The 14,729-nt window shown below is 37.7% G+C and overlaps 3 protein-coding genes across 3 annotated transcripts; 2 read left to right on the top strand and 1 right to left on the bottom strand.

Moving 5' to 3' along the window:
• The first annotated feature begins 207 nt into the window (after window positions 1-207).
• LOC107870051 (G-type lectin S-receptor-like serine/threonine-protein kinase At5g35370) lies at window positions 208-3,396 on the top strand. Its single transcript, XM_047412356.1, has one exon. The coding sequence runs from the start codon at window positions 565-567 to the stop codon at window positions 3,205-3,207; it is 2,643 nt and encodes an 880-aa protein (XP_047268312.1). The 5' UTR covers window positions 208-564; the 3' UTR covers window positions 3,208-3,396.
• Window positions 3,397-4,133: 737 nt separating this feature from the next.
• On the bottom strand, window positions 4,134-9,000 carry LOC107870050 (phosphatidylinositol 4-phosphate 5-kinase 1; the record flags this gene model as incomplete). The annotated part of the gene is given in 8 exon segments (XM_016716443.2): window positions 4,134-4,776; window positions 5,774-5,846; window positions 5,971-6,089; window positions 6,182-6,375; window positions 6,498-6,608; window positions 6,785-6,950; window positions 7,122-7,286; window positions 7,394-9,000. Coding segments are annotated over 8 exon segments (2,718 nt in total). The 3' UTR covers window positions 4,134-4,490.
• Window positions 9,001-13,536: 4,536 nt separating this feature from the next.
• Window positions 13,537-14,060, top strand: LOC124898657 (the record flags this gene model as incomplete). The annotated part of the gene is given in 1 exon segment (XM_047412354.1): window positions 13,537-14,060. A coding segment is annotated over 1 exon segment (386 nt), but the record flags the coding sequence as incomplete, so codon positions are not given.
• Between the last annotated feature and the right edge of the window lie 669 nt (window positions 14,061-14,729).

The following is a 14,729-nucleotide window of genomic DNA, read 5'->3' as shown; positions in this document are numbered from 1 at the left end:
TTAACATAGTAGCTTTTAAGATCAAGATCAAGATCAACTAAGATTCAACTCTTTGTCGCACTGATTCGTTTTCTGTTCTCCTTGTCAAGTAGGTAAATTAGGTATATGCCGCGCTTTACCTATTGTTTGTTTTCTGTTCTCCTTGTCTTTACCTACGGTATAGATTCAACTCTTTGTTTCTCCGGTTTGTTTTCTTTTCTCTTTGTCAAGTAGGTATATGCTGCGCTTTACTTACGGTATAGATTCAGCTCTTTGTTTTCTTTTCTCCTTATCAAGTAGGTAAAGTAGGTATATGCCGCGCTTTACCTACAATATAGATTCAGCTCTTTGTCGCTCCGATCTGTTTTCTGTTCTCCTTGTCAAGTAGGTAGAGTAGGTATATGCTGCGCTTTACCTACTGTATAGGGAGATTCAGCTCTTTGTTGCTCCGGTTTGTTTTCAGTTCTCCTTGTCGAGTAGGTAAAGTAGGTATACGCCGCGCTTTACCTACTGTATATGGAGATGGAATAGACAAAAGAATGCAACAAGAACTGGATAGTTTTGTATACAGAGACTCTTGTTAGTATGGGATTTTCTTTCTTGTTATTCATTGGTACCCTTCTGTTATCATGTATTCTTGTACACTGTGGTCCTCTTTCTTATCAATCGTTAACTCCGAATTTCACTGCAACAAATTTCAAGTTCATTGATACTAATGGTGCCTTCTTGTCATCGCCGAATGGAACTTTCGAAGCAGCAATAACAAACAAAAAGTCACAAGAAAGATCGTATTACTTTGTCGTAATTCACTCTGAATCACATGTAGTTGTTTGGACAGCGAATCGCAATTTGCCTGTATCTGATTCAGGTGAGTTGCGCCTATCTGTCGATGGACTTACTCTCTTTGATGATTCAGGTGACTCCATTTGGTCGACAAAGACATTTCATTCGCGCAGTAGTACTAGTAGTCTTATTAGTTCTATGCAGCTTCTTGAATCAGGGAACTTGGTGCTGGTTGATGCTTTGAATAATAGTGTGTGGGAAAGTTTTGATTTTCCGACAGATACAATTGTTGTAGGCCAACGATTGCCTGTTAGGAGATCGTTGGTTAGTCGCGAGAAAGAAGATGAACTTGCTGAAGGGGACTATGAACTCGTGGTGACGGAGAATGATGTGTTATTACAGTGGAATGAAATGACTTACTGGAAGTTAAGTATGGAAACTAAGTCTTTCAGAGATACAAATGCTGCGGTGGAGTATATGATGGTCAAATCCGATGGATTGTTCCTTTTCGGGGCTAATGGAACTAAGACAGCGATCCAGGTGGTGTTGGAAGAGGTGAAATCTCGTGATTTTAGGATTGGTAAGTTGGAAGGGAATGGGCATTTCGATGTCAAGCGATTTAGTAATGGAAACTGGATGTCTGAATTCGATGTTCCTTCTGATAGCTGTCGTGTTGCTTTCACTTGCAAGAAGCTCGGAGTTTGTGATGAAGGAAGTTGTTCTTGCCCACCGGGATTTCGTATTAGTTCTGAGGTAAATGGTAGTTGTGCTCCAATTGATAGAGATTTGGTAATGGCAGTTTCTTGTAATGCATCTTTGAATGTGAACGCTACTGATTTGGGAAATCGCGTATCGTACTTGAGGCTGGAGAATGGGATGGACTATTTTGCTAATGATTTTACTGAGCCTGTGATGCATGGTGTTAATCTCACTGTTTGTCAAGATCTTTGTTCTAAGAATTGTTCTTGCCTGAGTATTTTTCACGATCAGTCGTCAGGGTCATGTTATATGATTGAAAATTTTCTTGGTTCGATGTTTAGGGGCTCGGATTCTGGTAGTGGAAGAGGTAGATTGGGATACGTTAAGGTCACATCTGATCCGTCTTCACTTGATCGAAATGACAAAAGTGACAACAGCTTTAGATTCCCCCTCGTTGGTCTGGTTTTACTTCCTTCCTCCGGTGTTCTCCTTATCATTTTGACGATAGCTGGGATACTATGGTTGATGAGAAGAAAAAGATCTATGCAGATTGCAGGGAAAAGGCTTGGTCGGGCGGATTCTTCTTCATCGGATGAGTTTGATAGTATTTCCATACTGGGATTGCCTGTGAAGTTTGACCATGAGGAGATTCGGGTAGCCACGGAGTGCTTTAGTACTCCGATTGGTACTGGTGGATTCGGAACAGTATATAAAGGTACTCTCTCCGATGGAACAGTAGTTGCTGTCAAGAAGATGAATTCTCTCGGGGCTCACGGGAAGAAGGAGTTCTGCACTGAGATCGCGATTATTGGGCGAGTTCATCATGTTAATTTGGTGAGCTTGAAAGGATTTTGCGCGCACAGGGGAGAAAGGTTTCTGGTGTATGAATATATGAATCGAGGCTCATTGGACCGTACCCTTTTTGGAAACGGACCTGCTTTGGAGTGGCGTACCAGATTTGATATCGCGCTTGGAACAGCACGTGGGCTCACTTACCTGCACGGTGGTTGTGAGCAGAAGATCATACATTGCGATGTGAAGCCGGAGAACATACTCCTCCATGACAACCTGCAAGTAAAAATATCAGATTTCGGGCTTTCCAAGCTACTTAATTCTGAGCAGTCTAGTTGGTTTACGACAATGAGAGGTACTCGAGGCTACTTAGCTCCCGAATGGCTGACTAGCTCAGCCATAACGGAGAAATCAGATGTCTACAGCTACGGTATGGTTTTACTAGAAATAGTACGAGGGAAGAAGAACTCCTCGTTCCAACCACCGAATATCACTACTTCTGAAAGCGATAGTAGTGAGAGCAATCGGCTTTTTCCCATCTCAGCGAACCAGTCAATCTACTTCCCGTTATTTGCATTGGAAATGCATGAACAGAAAAAGTACCTGGAGCTTGTGGATCCGCGGGTTCTTGGCCATGTCAAAAGTGAGGAAGTCGAGAAGCTAGTACGCGTGGCTCTGTGTTGTTTACATGAAGATCCAACTCTCCGACCAACAATGGCCAACGTTGTTGGCATGTTAGAAGGTGTGTTGCCTTTGGCTATGCCACAAGTTCAATCACTCAATTTTCTGCGATTTTATGGTCGTAGATTCACTGAAGCATCGATGATCGAGGGGGTTCAAGAGGTTAATGTGTTTGAGTTACATCAACAAAACAGAAACTTTAGCAGTACTACCAGTAGCTCTTACAATTCCTTCTCATATATGTCTTCACAGCAACTCTCAGGTCCAAGATAACACTCAAAAATGGTCCTCCATAAATGCATAGCTTCGGAAGGATCGGACACACTCTTGACCATATTTTTGAAGATTCCAAACAACATAAGAGTAAATCTGCTTTTTAGCTCAATATGATTGCTATACTGCACTATTATAGAAGTGTGTATTCTTTTGAACTTCTTGTAAATATATATAAATTTAACAGCAGCTCTTTTATCTTGTGGTTACAGAAAAGAAGGTTTTCATGGGTGTGACTTTAACATTTTTGGAGAGTCCGAGCAACACAGATTCATATACTCGCTCAGACTCTATACGAGATATCTTATGATTACCTTCTGTTATACTTTAGGGTCATTCATACCCTTCGGAGCGTAGGGTGGTTTTAAAATAGTCAAAAGTAGAGGGGTAAACTTGATCCTTTTCCTCGAAGTATTTTGATACGTAAAATCACCTTGTTAATGTCAAAGGCAACTACAACAACAAACTGAGTATATTCCCACATAGTGGGGTCTGGGGAGGGTAAAATGCACATTCGAAGAAGTAGAAAGGTTGTTTCCGATAGACCCCCGGCTCGTTAATGTCAAAGGTAAATATGCAAAATACATAGCTACAAACACGAAACAAATATAACTTTCTTAAGAACAACGACAACATTCCCAATATAATCCCACAAGTGGAGTCTGGAGAGGGCAGTGTGTCGCAGAGCTTACCCCCCTCCCCCAACCTTGTGGGGTAGAGAGGTTGTTTCCGATAGGCCCTCGACTCAAGTAAAAACATTACAAAGCAATTCCAAAAAAGGACAACAACGACAGAGAAGAAGCCAAGACAAAGTGGGGTCTGGGGAGGGTAAAATGTACGCAGTCCATACCGCTCCGCTACTTCTGAAGTAGAGAGGTTGTTTCCAATAGACCCCCGGCTCAAGACGAACACGGTAACTACAATACTAACAAAAAAGATTTCCTTTACTGTACATTTGATCAAAATCTTCATGTTCACTCAACTCAACTAGAGAGTGACAAAGGAAGGGGGGAAAAAATGATATACATAGCTTGCCTAGCTTGATCATCCTTCACATATATAGCAAGGAGGGAAAAGGGATAAATAAAATTGGGCATCAACAACTTCATCAGACCATTCAATCATTCACACTCTACAAAGGCCAAGATCTCCACAAAAACCAGTCTATCATATAATCAGCAAACAAGGACGTTGGACCGACTTCAACTAATTCCTCCGGTCTCTTCTTGTATCTCACTTGCCCGTCTCTATAAATTATCTACATGTTCTTTCCTCGTGTTACCTTACCCTTCGTCAACTTTAAAGATTCTACTTATAAAATCCCGGAATCTTTTCGAGTAGAGCTTTGGATCAACAGCCGATATTGAAGTTGGATCCACCTGTAATGACTTGTATGCATGTTCTAGCCTTTTGCTGATATCGTAATCTTGAAGAATGTCAATGATGCCCAAGCAAAGGATAGCATTATTAGCCTCACAGCCACCCTGTCCAGAAGTTGACTCACTTCCACTCCTTGACACGCACATCGCCCTTGCAGGCAGGTTTGCAGCTAAACTTATAGGAGAATTCCTGAGAGATCAAAAGAGCCATGGTTGAAGTTCTTAACATTCGTAAAAAATAAAGGTTTTCTTCACATTGTTACGCAAGATTGAAAAATAATGATTTCATAGGACACGATAAATCCGCGTGCAAGGTGTTGATCAAGGTTAGTATATTAACTACAAGATGGAACATAGAAATCAAACAGACCGTTTATTAACAGCACTAATAAAGGTAGAAAGTTTATGGCGGAAGCCACACGAGGAGCAGCTTATATTCGACGAGTGGTCGACAAAGGTTCCAAACTTAGCAGTCTCTGCTATCATAACCAGGACCTTATGCTATACATGTCGAAGCTATTTGTACAACTTAAGAGAGGTTATTTGTATAAGAAAATCCCAAGTCACCTAATTACTTGGAACAGTTCAAGCATCCATAGTTCAGGCGATTAAGGAACAAAGGGCGATCTTAATGGTTCCTCTATTGTTCAAGGTTCCTGAATAGGTGCTCTTTATAAGTAATGGTTCAAGGATCTTAAATAGGTGAATTATGATGAGCAAAGTCCTTTTTAGTACCAACATTAACTCGCTAAATTCTAGTATTACAACCAAAAGTAAGTTTGCATGTGCAAGAAAGAGAAGTAGATGAATGACTACTACAGTGGCCCAAAAAAGGACTGCTTGAACATATCCACGTAGCAAGCGTATAGTGAGAATGGAGATTCTTAAGAAACAAGAAAAAGCACGTGGTGAGAGTGGAAGCAAGTCAAAATAAAATTCCACATTGCTGAGGTAGGTCTCCGTAAGCATATCTCATATTCATTCCTTTCTACTGGCCGAGCATGAAGAGAAAATTAGAAACTACAACTGAACACTTCTTGGAAACGAACGCATTTTGGCATCGGAAGAGGGCATGCCTATCCAGTGTTCAGAGTTAGTTCCATAATATTCAATATCTTCTACTGATAGGAAATGAGATAACACCTTTAAAGTTGGGGAACCAAAGAATCGGAGCATACAGGGCATACCTTTTCTCCATGATTTGTCCCTTATCAGGACTTTCTGCATCACATAAGCAATAATCTTGAGCATCAGCTTTGCCTAATAATATGATATAGAGCTTTCTTAGGAGTCATGCAACCAAGTTGCATCTAAAGTATATTAAAGTACAAAAAAATATGTAATAATAGCAATACGGATGTACAAAGATGTCCAGAATAGTTACCAGATGGTGAGATATTCATCTCGTTATTGTTGCTATAATTGCAGATATGAAGACCAATCAAAAGACTGTAATCCATGATATTCTCACCTTCCAGAAACTGACAATCTATATCAATTTGTCTGAGAACGATAAGAATAAAGTCAGGTCATTCTATGAATATAAAGACGACAACAAAAGAAAATTGGACAAATGTAGATTATGTAGTTATCACCTTATAAGCTCTTTATACCAAGATTGTCGCAATTGAAATATAAAGTTGAGATCGAGGTCTTTAAATGTGGTTGTCTCATCGGCCTCTCCTCCTGGCTTATCAGTTGTACGGCCATAAGAGGATCCCTTTAAATCAAAGCGCTTATGGATCACGCGTTCAGAGTAGAAAAGGTTCCCCATAACAACAAAACGTGTCTGGTTTATACATTGAATAAGAGAATGTAAGAACTCCTAGAGAAATAACAGCATAAGGAACGATACATGATCTTCTTCTGAAATCCAAATATTTTATAGCATTAAAGGGGTTTCAATCATACCTTCGGACATCCAACCATTTTAACACAATGTACACCAAAAAACTTTGTCACCAAGGAGCTTCGATACTGACGAACATGCCGATAATAACTTTGAAGCATTCTAATGAGCACCTGAGGAATATGGAAAATCAGTAAAAACAATCCTATTTTCCCAAGCATCAATGTGTTGCTAATGATAAAGCAAGAGTGCAAGTGATATATTGAATAGCATGCCACGTTCGAATGACTAACAGCTGTCTCTCTTCGTTCCTACTCTAAAAGGTATTGAGCTGCTCGCAGCGACTGACCTTAACTTCGGACTTTTTCAAAGTTTTGATGATAAATCGGTCATCTTGAGTTAGATAGAAGTTGCTGCCACTTTTCCCAGGGGAAGACAGTTCCCTAAGTGCATCATTTCCACAGATAGCTAGCATGTACTCTGCGGGATCTATTCCAAACAATTCCCTAAGATTCCTAACAACATACACAAAAAGGAAACGGCAATCAACATAATATTGCACTTAGCTCAACCACATATGAGAAGTGTTAATACCGAAAACCAATCATTAGCTAAACAATAACAACAATCCAATCTTTTCAAATAAAACATCGCCAAGATGGATCCTGGAATCCCACTAAACATACTTGAAAACCACGGGACAGTAGTCCTTCCATTTGAAGTCCACAACCTGATGGGGCGGTGTGAGTTTGGAACCCTCGGGTGGAAATCTGGTCCAAAACTTTTCATTAGGATCGAAATCCAAACTCTTTACTTCTCGGGTAATTGAGGCGTGCTTCTGAGTTGAATACCTGTAAATGTGCATATGTATATGAATACATAACTAACTACATAAGGTTCTAAAAATGCAAAAACCATGGACTAAATGCTGAAGAGAGCAATAAAAACGTCGCATTACCTAATACCTAGCTGAAGACTAAGCACCAAATCATAATTCTTATGTCCCTTTGTTATTGGTTGCCCAGGTTTCTTCATTTCTACAACTTCAGTGTGGTAAGGACTCTTCCGAAAATCTCCACATTCATCTCCTTCAGAACTTCCACTCTCTTCATCATCATCGTCGTCCTCCTCCTCCTCATCCTTAGGAACAAACATCGAAGAAGCCTCCCTATTGTCAACAATATCACAAGTAATATCCCCAGCGTCACCATCAGACTCCCATATACATATCCTCGGTAAATTAACATTCCTTTCGCGCACATTCATCGTCACAGAAGATCTCCTTAAAATCTGACCACCACTACCACCACCAGTGGTACCACCAGTAGTACCAAATTCTTGTTTCGATGAATTACTATCTCCCCAAGAACCACTAGTATAACAAGTCCTACCATCAGGCCAACTAAAAACCCCATTTCCTCTAGGCATTCCATTATCCCAATCCCCTTCATATCTTTTCCCATTTGCCCAAATCAAAACCCCTTTACCAAACATAACCCCTTTTCTCCACTCACCAATATACTCATTCCCATTACCCCATACATACCTCCCTTCACCTTCTTGCAAATTCCATTTCCAAGAACCAACATACAAATCCCCATTAGCATACAACTTCTCACCAAACCCATGTTTCCTATCTCCTGCCCACCACCCGCGATAGGTATCTCCATCAGCTCCTATAAAAGTACCATAACCATCCATTCTTCCATCCTTAAAATCCCCCTCATAAGTAGCCCCTGATGGCCATGAAAACTTCCCTTTACCACTTGCTTTACCTCTTCTCCATTCTCCTTCATACATACACCCATCTGACCATAAATACTTCCCATTACCATGTGGCACCTTTCCCAAGAAATTCCCAGTATACAAATCTCCATTAGGCAACTGCCTCAACTCACCCATATCACCATTTCCTCCCCTAATTCTACATGACCCACCTTGCAATCTTGCAATATTACCACCATTATCACATGACACATTCCCCAAGAAACTCCCAGTACACAAATCTCCATTAGGCAACTGCTTCAACTCACCTATATCAGCATTTCCCCCCCTAATTCTACATGACCCACCTTGTAATCTTGAAATATTACCACCATTATCACCTGGCACACTTCCCAAGAAAGTTCCTGTGCACAGATCTCCATTAGGCAACTGTTTGAGCTCAGCCATACCATCATTTTCCCCCCTAATTCTAAATGACCCACCTTGTAATCGAGAAATATTAGCTGCTGTACACTCATCACCACCACATGGCACATTCCTAGTACAAAAATCTCCATTAGTCAACTGCTTCAGCTCAACCATACCATCATTTTCCCCCCTAATTCCACATGACCCACCTTGCAATCTTGAAAAATTACCACTCATCACCACCATATCTCCGTTGGACAACTGTTTGAGCTGAGCTGTATCATCATTTGTAGGCGTAATTCTACGCGACCCATGTTGTAATCTTGAACGATTAGCTGATGTACACAATGGTGGTATGATTATTACATCACCGTCTTCTTCTTTCTTGGTCATTGTTGTTGTACCAACAGCAACAACAGTTGTACGCATTTCCTTTTTTTTTCCGTTACTTTTAAGGTCAAATGAAGAGTACTGAGGTCGTCGGTGCAGCAAATTCCGGCGACATTCTCGCCGGTGCCGGAGACTTTTTTTTGTGTGTACCCTGTGTGTGTGTACTACTTTTGCTTTTTTGAAAAAAATTTGGTGGTATTGTTGAGCACTCAGCTTTTTAGAATTTTGTTGTCTGAATTTTGTCTTTTGTTTTTTGTTTTATTATATAATTTGCTTTTTGCTATGTTTTTCTTTTTTAAGAATGGTCCCGGCTGATATTTATATGCTTCAATTTATATTTGTAATTAAATATTTATGGCATAATACAATACTAAATTTGACTGTAACATTGATTTTAAATTTTGATAGTGCAAAAGTAGACCTTTTAACTATACAAAATCTAAATAAAAAGATACTTCGATTTTGCAACTACATTCGTGTACCTCACTTGCTCGGATGTTCATATGATGCCACCTAATAAAAAAAATACATTATGAACTTTAATTTTGTTGGTGCACAAATAGGCCGTTTAACTATACAAAAGCTGAACAAAAAAAACCTTCAATTTTAATTCGGACGCACATTTGCGTGTACAACATGCATTTTGCCACATAGGATCGAGGTGTTTATTTGTTCAAGTTTTGAATAGTGAAAGGTCATATTTGTGCACTATCAAAGTTTAAGGTCAATGTTATAATTTGGTATCAAGTTTAGGATCATATTTATGTATTATGCCTTAAATATTTAAACGTATGTGAAGTTGAATAGGTAGATACGTGAGATCTAAGTGGCATAATATACGTAGAACGTAAATTATCATGTAAGACACCACGTAGGGTGTTCGTCACCACTTACATGAGGCAAATCATAATGTGTAACATGTTTGTTCCTTCATTCGACTATATTTGTTCGTTTAATTCATAGGTTAAGAGAACCCGGCAATGAGGAACAATCTACCCATACGTTCAGCAAGGAAGATGGCGTTACTGGCAAAAGACCATTTGGCGAAAACGTCGCAGGTGCGAAATGTGGTTGGCTTGCGCTGGGAGAGCGTATCATCAGGAAGGGAATGGAATCAGGATGGTGAAAGAGACATGGGCCAGGGTAGGTACGTAGTGAGCGGCTCTTTCACGCGAGAAGTACGCCGGACCATGCGAGTGGGCATCTCTCGCGATGCAAGCACCATTATCCGACACCACTCGAGAAGCCCTCTATATAGGGTAGGGATATATGATCGCCTATCAGTCGACACAGCTACTACATGTAGTGGAATAAATTTACTAGAAGCTTCTTCAAGTATCACATAGTTACACCTTACTTCTACCTCGTGGAGGTAGAAATATTATTTCTGGAAGACACTCGGCTCGAGTGCATCAAGTCAAAGCAGTACAGAACAACCACATCAACAAATGACCCTCGGCAATTCTCCTCTCTCGTTCGGATTTTAAAACCGATAATATTAGCAAGTTCACACATACATAATTAATATGTAAAAGAGAAATACGATACGATCATATATATATTTAAAAAAAAAAACAAAAAACAAAGAAGACTTCAAAAATGTATGATAAGGTATGTAGGGAAATTAAAGACGTGCACCCATTTCTCATTATTATTTTTTTATATTAAAAACATATAAATCTTTAATTAATATATTTTGCTAGATTGTGTCATCTACTTTATTTTATTTTATTTTATTTTAAAGAATGGAGTCAAATTTGGAAAAATATAATATATCAAAAAATTTGGACGTGTTGAGTAGATCTTTTCATGTGGGAATTATGTATGTTAATGACAAGGACTAATAAGAAAAATAATTTATTAATGACAATTTTGGCAAAAATATGAATGGATAATTAAAAATGTAACTATTTGTAAATTTGTGCAATTTTGAATAGTATATGAGCAAATTTTTTTTAATGATGTTTTTTAAATTAGTTTATGAACAATTCGATTATTTTACTTGATACTAGTTATGTGTTTTGGCAAAATATATCTAAATTTTAGCGAAATTTATTGTAACACTTTTTAACTTTACGGGGGTCCTACGAACCCCTTGACGATTTATTATCGTATTTCTGTGGCATATATTTGCCTAGCTGAACCATTGCGTGAATGCACGCACATCGAGCGTGTGAGGGTTTGAAGTGATCCAGTTGGATAAATATATGTCATAGAAATATGATAATAAATAGTCGGGAGGTCATAGAATCCCCGTTGAGTTAAAACGTATTATAACAAATTTCGCTGAAGTTTAGGTATATTTCCGACTCCTCCCAAAATACACATAATCATGTTACTAATACAATAAAGTTCATTAGATATACAAAATTAAACAAAAGTTCTTTAGCAATTTCAGTGCCATAGAAAAAAAATGAGGGTATTTACTTAGCCCAATAAAGTGTGAATTGGTTCATTGGTAATACTAAAAATAAAATTAACTTTTTTCTCTTTGTTAGACTTTCGATTTAATATTATTCATATAGTTATGAAAAAAGTTCTACATTTGTCCTTGATCTAATAATTTAAATTATATTTAAAGCAAAGCTAATGAAGTGGAGGCTCGCATCCAAGATTTTATGCGAGAAGAATGTATCGTCAAAAATTAAAACCAAGAGCCCGTTTGGCTATGAATATTTTTTCCTTTTTTTCGATTTTTTTTTTGAGAGTTGAAAATTATAGTGTTTGACCATGAAACTTTGAAAAACAATTCCGGGATAAAATTCCGAAAATGGAAAACAACTTTTTGTTGTTTTTCATTTTTTCCACTTTCAATTTCAACTTCTATTATTATTACATATAATCTTAATCTTTAAATTTTTACACAAACCCCTCTTATTAACTAAATTTCGTAATTTTTTTAAAAAGACCAAATTCAATAAAATAATTAATTCGAGTGAAAATAATTAAGAATTTTCATCAACAAATTTAAGAATATATAAAATATATTTATATCTATCAATCATATTTATCAAAATATATTTTTCTCTATTTAATCGATTATGGTTAGATAAACTTATTTAGCTCGTACTTGTGATATTTTTATTCAAATTTTAGAAGAATAACAATCATAATAATTAGTTTGTTGTTAATTATTTTATCAATTGAAGACATATAAATTAATTTCTCAACATTTGGTTGTATGTTAGTAGGTAAATTAGTAGTTGGGTAATTTTGATAATTTTTAAAAGTTGAGGGCATAAAATCATATTTTTTTTAAAAAGTTCAAAAGTCTAAAAAAAAAATAAATTCAAAAAGACATGGTCAAACACACTCCAACTCCAACTTCATCTTCAACTCCAACTCCAACTCCGAAAAAAATAATTTTCATGGGCAAACGGCTACTAAGTTGTACACGATGGTGATTAGACCAACACTATTGTATGTAGATGTGTTGATATATTAAGAGATACTTTCTCCGTCCCATTTTATGTGTCATCATTTCCTTTTTTGGTTCGTCCAAAAAAGAATATCATCTTTCCTAATTTGGTAACTATTTAAAGATACAATTCCACTTTTACTCTTATTGGTCCCATTTAATGAAAAAAGATAATAATACATTTTTTGATAAAGGACAATTTGGTAAATATTATCAAGTCTTCTCTTATTTCTTGAACTCTGTACCCGGTTCAGGGGCAGATCTAGAATTTGAAGGTTATGGGTGCTCACGATGCTTAAGTTCCATACAAAAGCCAAAGCACCAAACCACCACTTTTGTCTATGGGTACTTAGCAATACATCATAATCGATTTTACTGTATTTTCTATATAAAATATAAGAAATTTATCGGGATCAGTGGGTGCTCAAGCACCCGGTGAAGACCATGTGCATCCGCCCCTGCCCGGTCAAATGACGATATATAAAAAGTAATAGAAGAAGTATATGATTAGAAACAAATTTACAAAGAAATGTGGGAGTAGACCCCACGACAGACGAGACAAAAGAAGCAAGACTAATATGGTTCAAGTATATGAAGAGAAGGTTTTGATATACTCAGGGTCGTTTGGTTGACAACAAGTTATTCTAGAATTAATTCGTAATAAGTTATCACACTATGTAAATTGAATAACTTATTCCATTACATATAAATAGTAAAAGGGCAGTCCGATGCATTAAAACTTTCACTATCTGCAGGATTCGGGAAAGGGTTGCATTTCTGCCTGAGGTTGTTTTCAAGACTTGAATCCGTGACCTTCTAGTCGCATGACAACAACTTTACCAGTTACTCCAGATAAATAATCTCGAGACAAATAATTAAAATCTCAAACCAAAAATGCATTATCAACAACAACATACCAATGTATTCATATAAGTGAAGTCGAGTAAGGATTAAGTCTACGCAGTCCATACAACTACCTCAGATAAAATAGAGGAACTATTTCCGATAGACCTCCATCTCAAGACAAGTAACATCATGACAAACAAAAAATATTAAAATAAATAACAAAATGAAATAACACACTGCTAAATAAAAAAAAAAAAAACAAGACACGATAAAGTAATGGGATCATTTACTATATATAATATACTCAAGGAGCATTTTAAACTCACATCAAACATATGGTACCATAATTTTGATTTTCTCAATTTCATCAAAACCTCCAAATCTCTTTAACAAAAATAAAAATAAAAATATCTAAAGAAGTGTTATCATCTCTCTCTAGTAACTCAAAATCAATGGCTTCTTCTTGTTCTTCTCCTTCAACTTTCTCGTCATTCAATTCCCAAATTACCCCTCTACTCCCAATAAATTACACAAAAACCCCACACACAAAATTATCATTCTCATTCTCATCATTGTCAGTATCTTGTTTTGCAGCAAAACAACAAGAACAACAACAGACAGGGCCAGTAAAGAAGAAGCAACAACGTACGACGTCTTCGAGTAGTACTAAGAAGAAAAAGAAACCTGTTCAAGTTGATGTTGAAGTTGAAGGAGATAAAGGGGTTGAGTCTTTTCAAAGGTATACTCCTTTGCCGTTACCAAAACCGCCAGCTGGGTTTGTCTTGGATGAGCAAGGGAGTGTTCTCATGGCTTCGAGCAAGCGTATTGCTACTATTGTGAGTTGTCTTTTTTAGCTCTTATATATTACTATACTACGTGTGATTTTGGTGTATAGAGTAGTTACTTGGAATGTGTTAGTGGTGTGGTCTGAGGTGGGAGGTGTCTAGTGTAGTTAGTTGAGGTGCTAGTGGTGTGGTGGGAGGTGTGAGATGTCTAGTGTAGTTAGTTGAGGTGTTAGTGATGTGGTGTGAGGTGTCTAGTGTAGTTAGTTGAGGTTTGCGCGAGCGGGCTTGGATATCGTGGGTATAAAACAGATATTTGTTATGTGTGTGTGTGTGTGTGAGAGAGAGAGAGAGAGATACTTTTGAGTTGAGTTGGAAAAGGTAGATGGGGTGCTAAGTTGCTATATTAGTTGAGGTGTGGCTTCTAATAAGCGTTTGCTACTATCGTGAGTTGTCTTTTTTAGCTCTTATATATTACTATATTACGTGTGATTTATTGATAGAGTTACTTGGGACGTGTTAGTGGTGTGGTGGGAGGTGTCTAGAGTAGTTAGTTGAGGTGTTTGCGAGCGTGCTTGGACACCATGGGTATAAAAGAGATATTTGTGTATGTAACTATATTACATGTGATTTGTTGATAGAGTTACTTGGAATGTGTTAGTGGTGTGGTGGGAGGTGTGAGGTGTCTAGTGTAGTTAGTTGAGGTGTGTGCGAGCGGGCTTGGA

Source organism: Capsicum annuum, chromosome 5 (assembly GCF_002878395.1).
Source record: "Capsicum annuum cultivar UCD-10X-F1 chromosome 5, UCD10Xv1.1, whole genome shotgun sequence".
NCBI classification, from domain to species: Eukaryota; Viridiplantae; Streptophyta; class Magnoliopsida; order Solanales; family Solanaceae; genus Capsicum; species Capsicum annuum.
The sequence above is the reverse complement of the archived record's forward strand: the minus strand, read 5'-3'. Positions and strand labels throughout refer to the sequence as shown.

Coding starts and splice junctions, on each gene's coding strand:
- LOC107870051 (XM_047412356.1), top strand. CDS start 565: ATGGGATTTTCTTTCTTGTTATTCATTGGTACCCTTCTGTTATCATGT.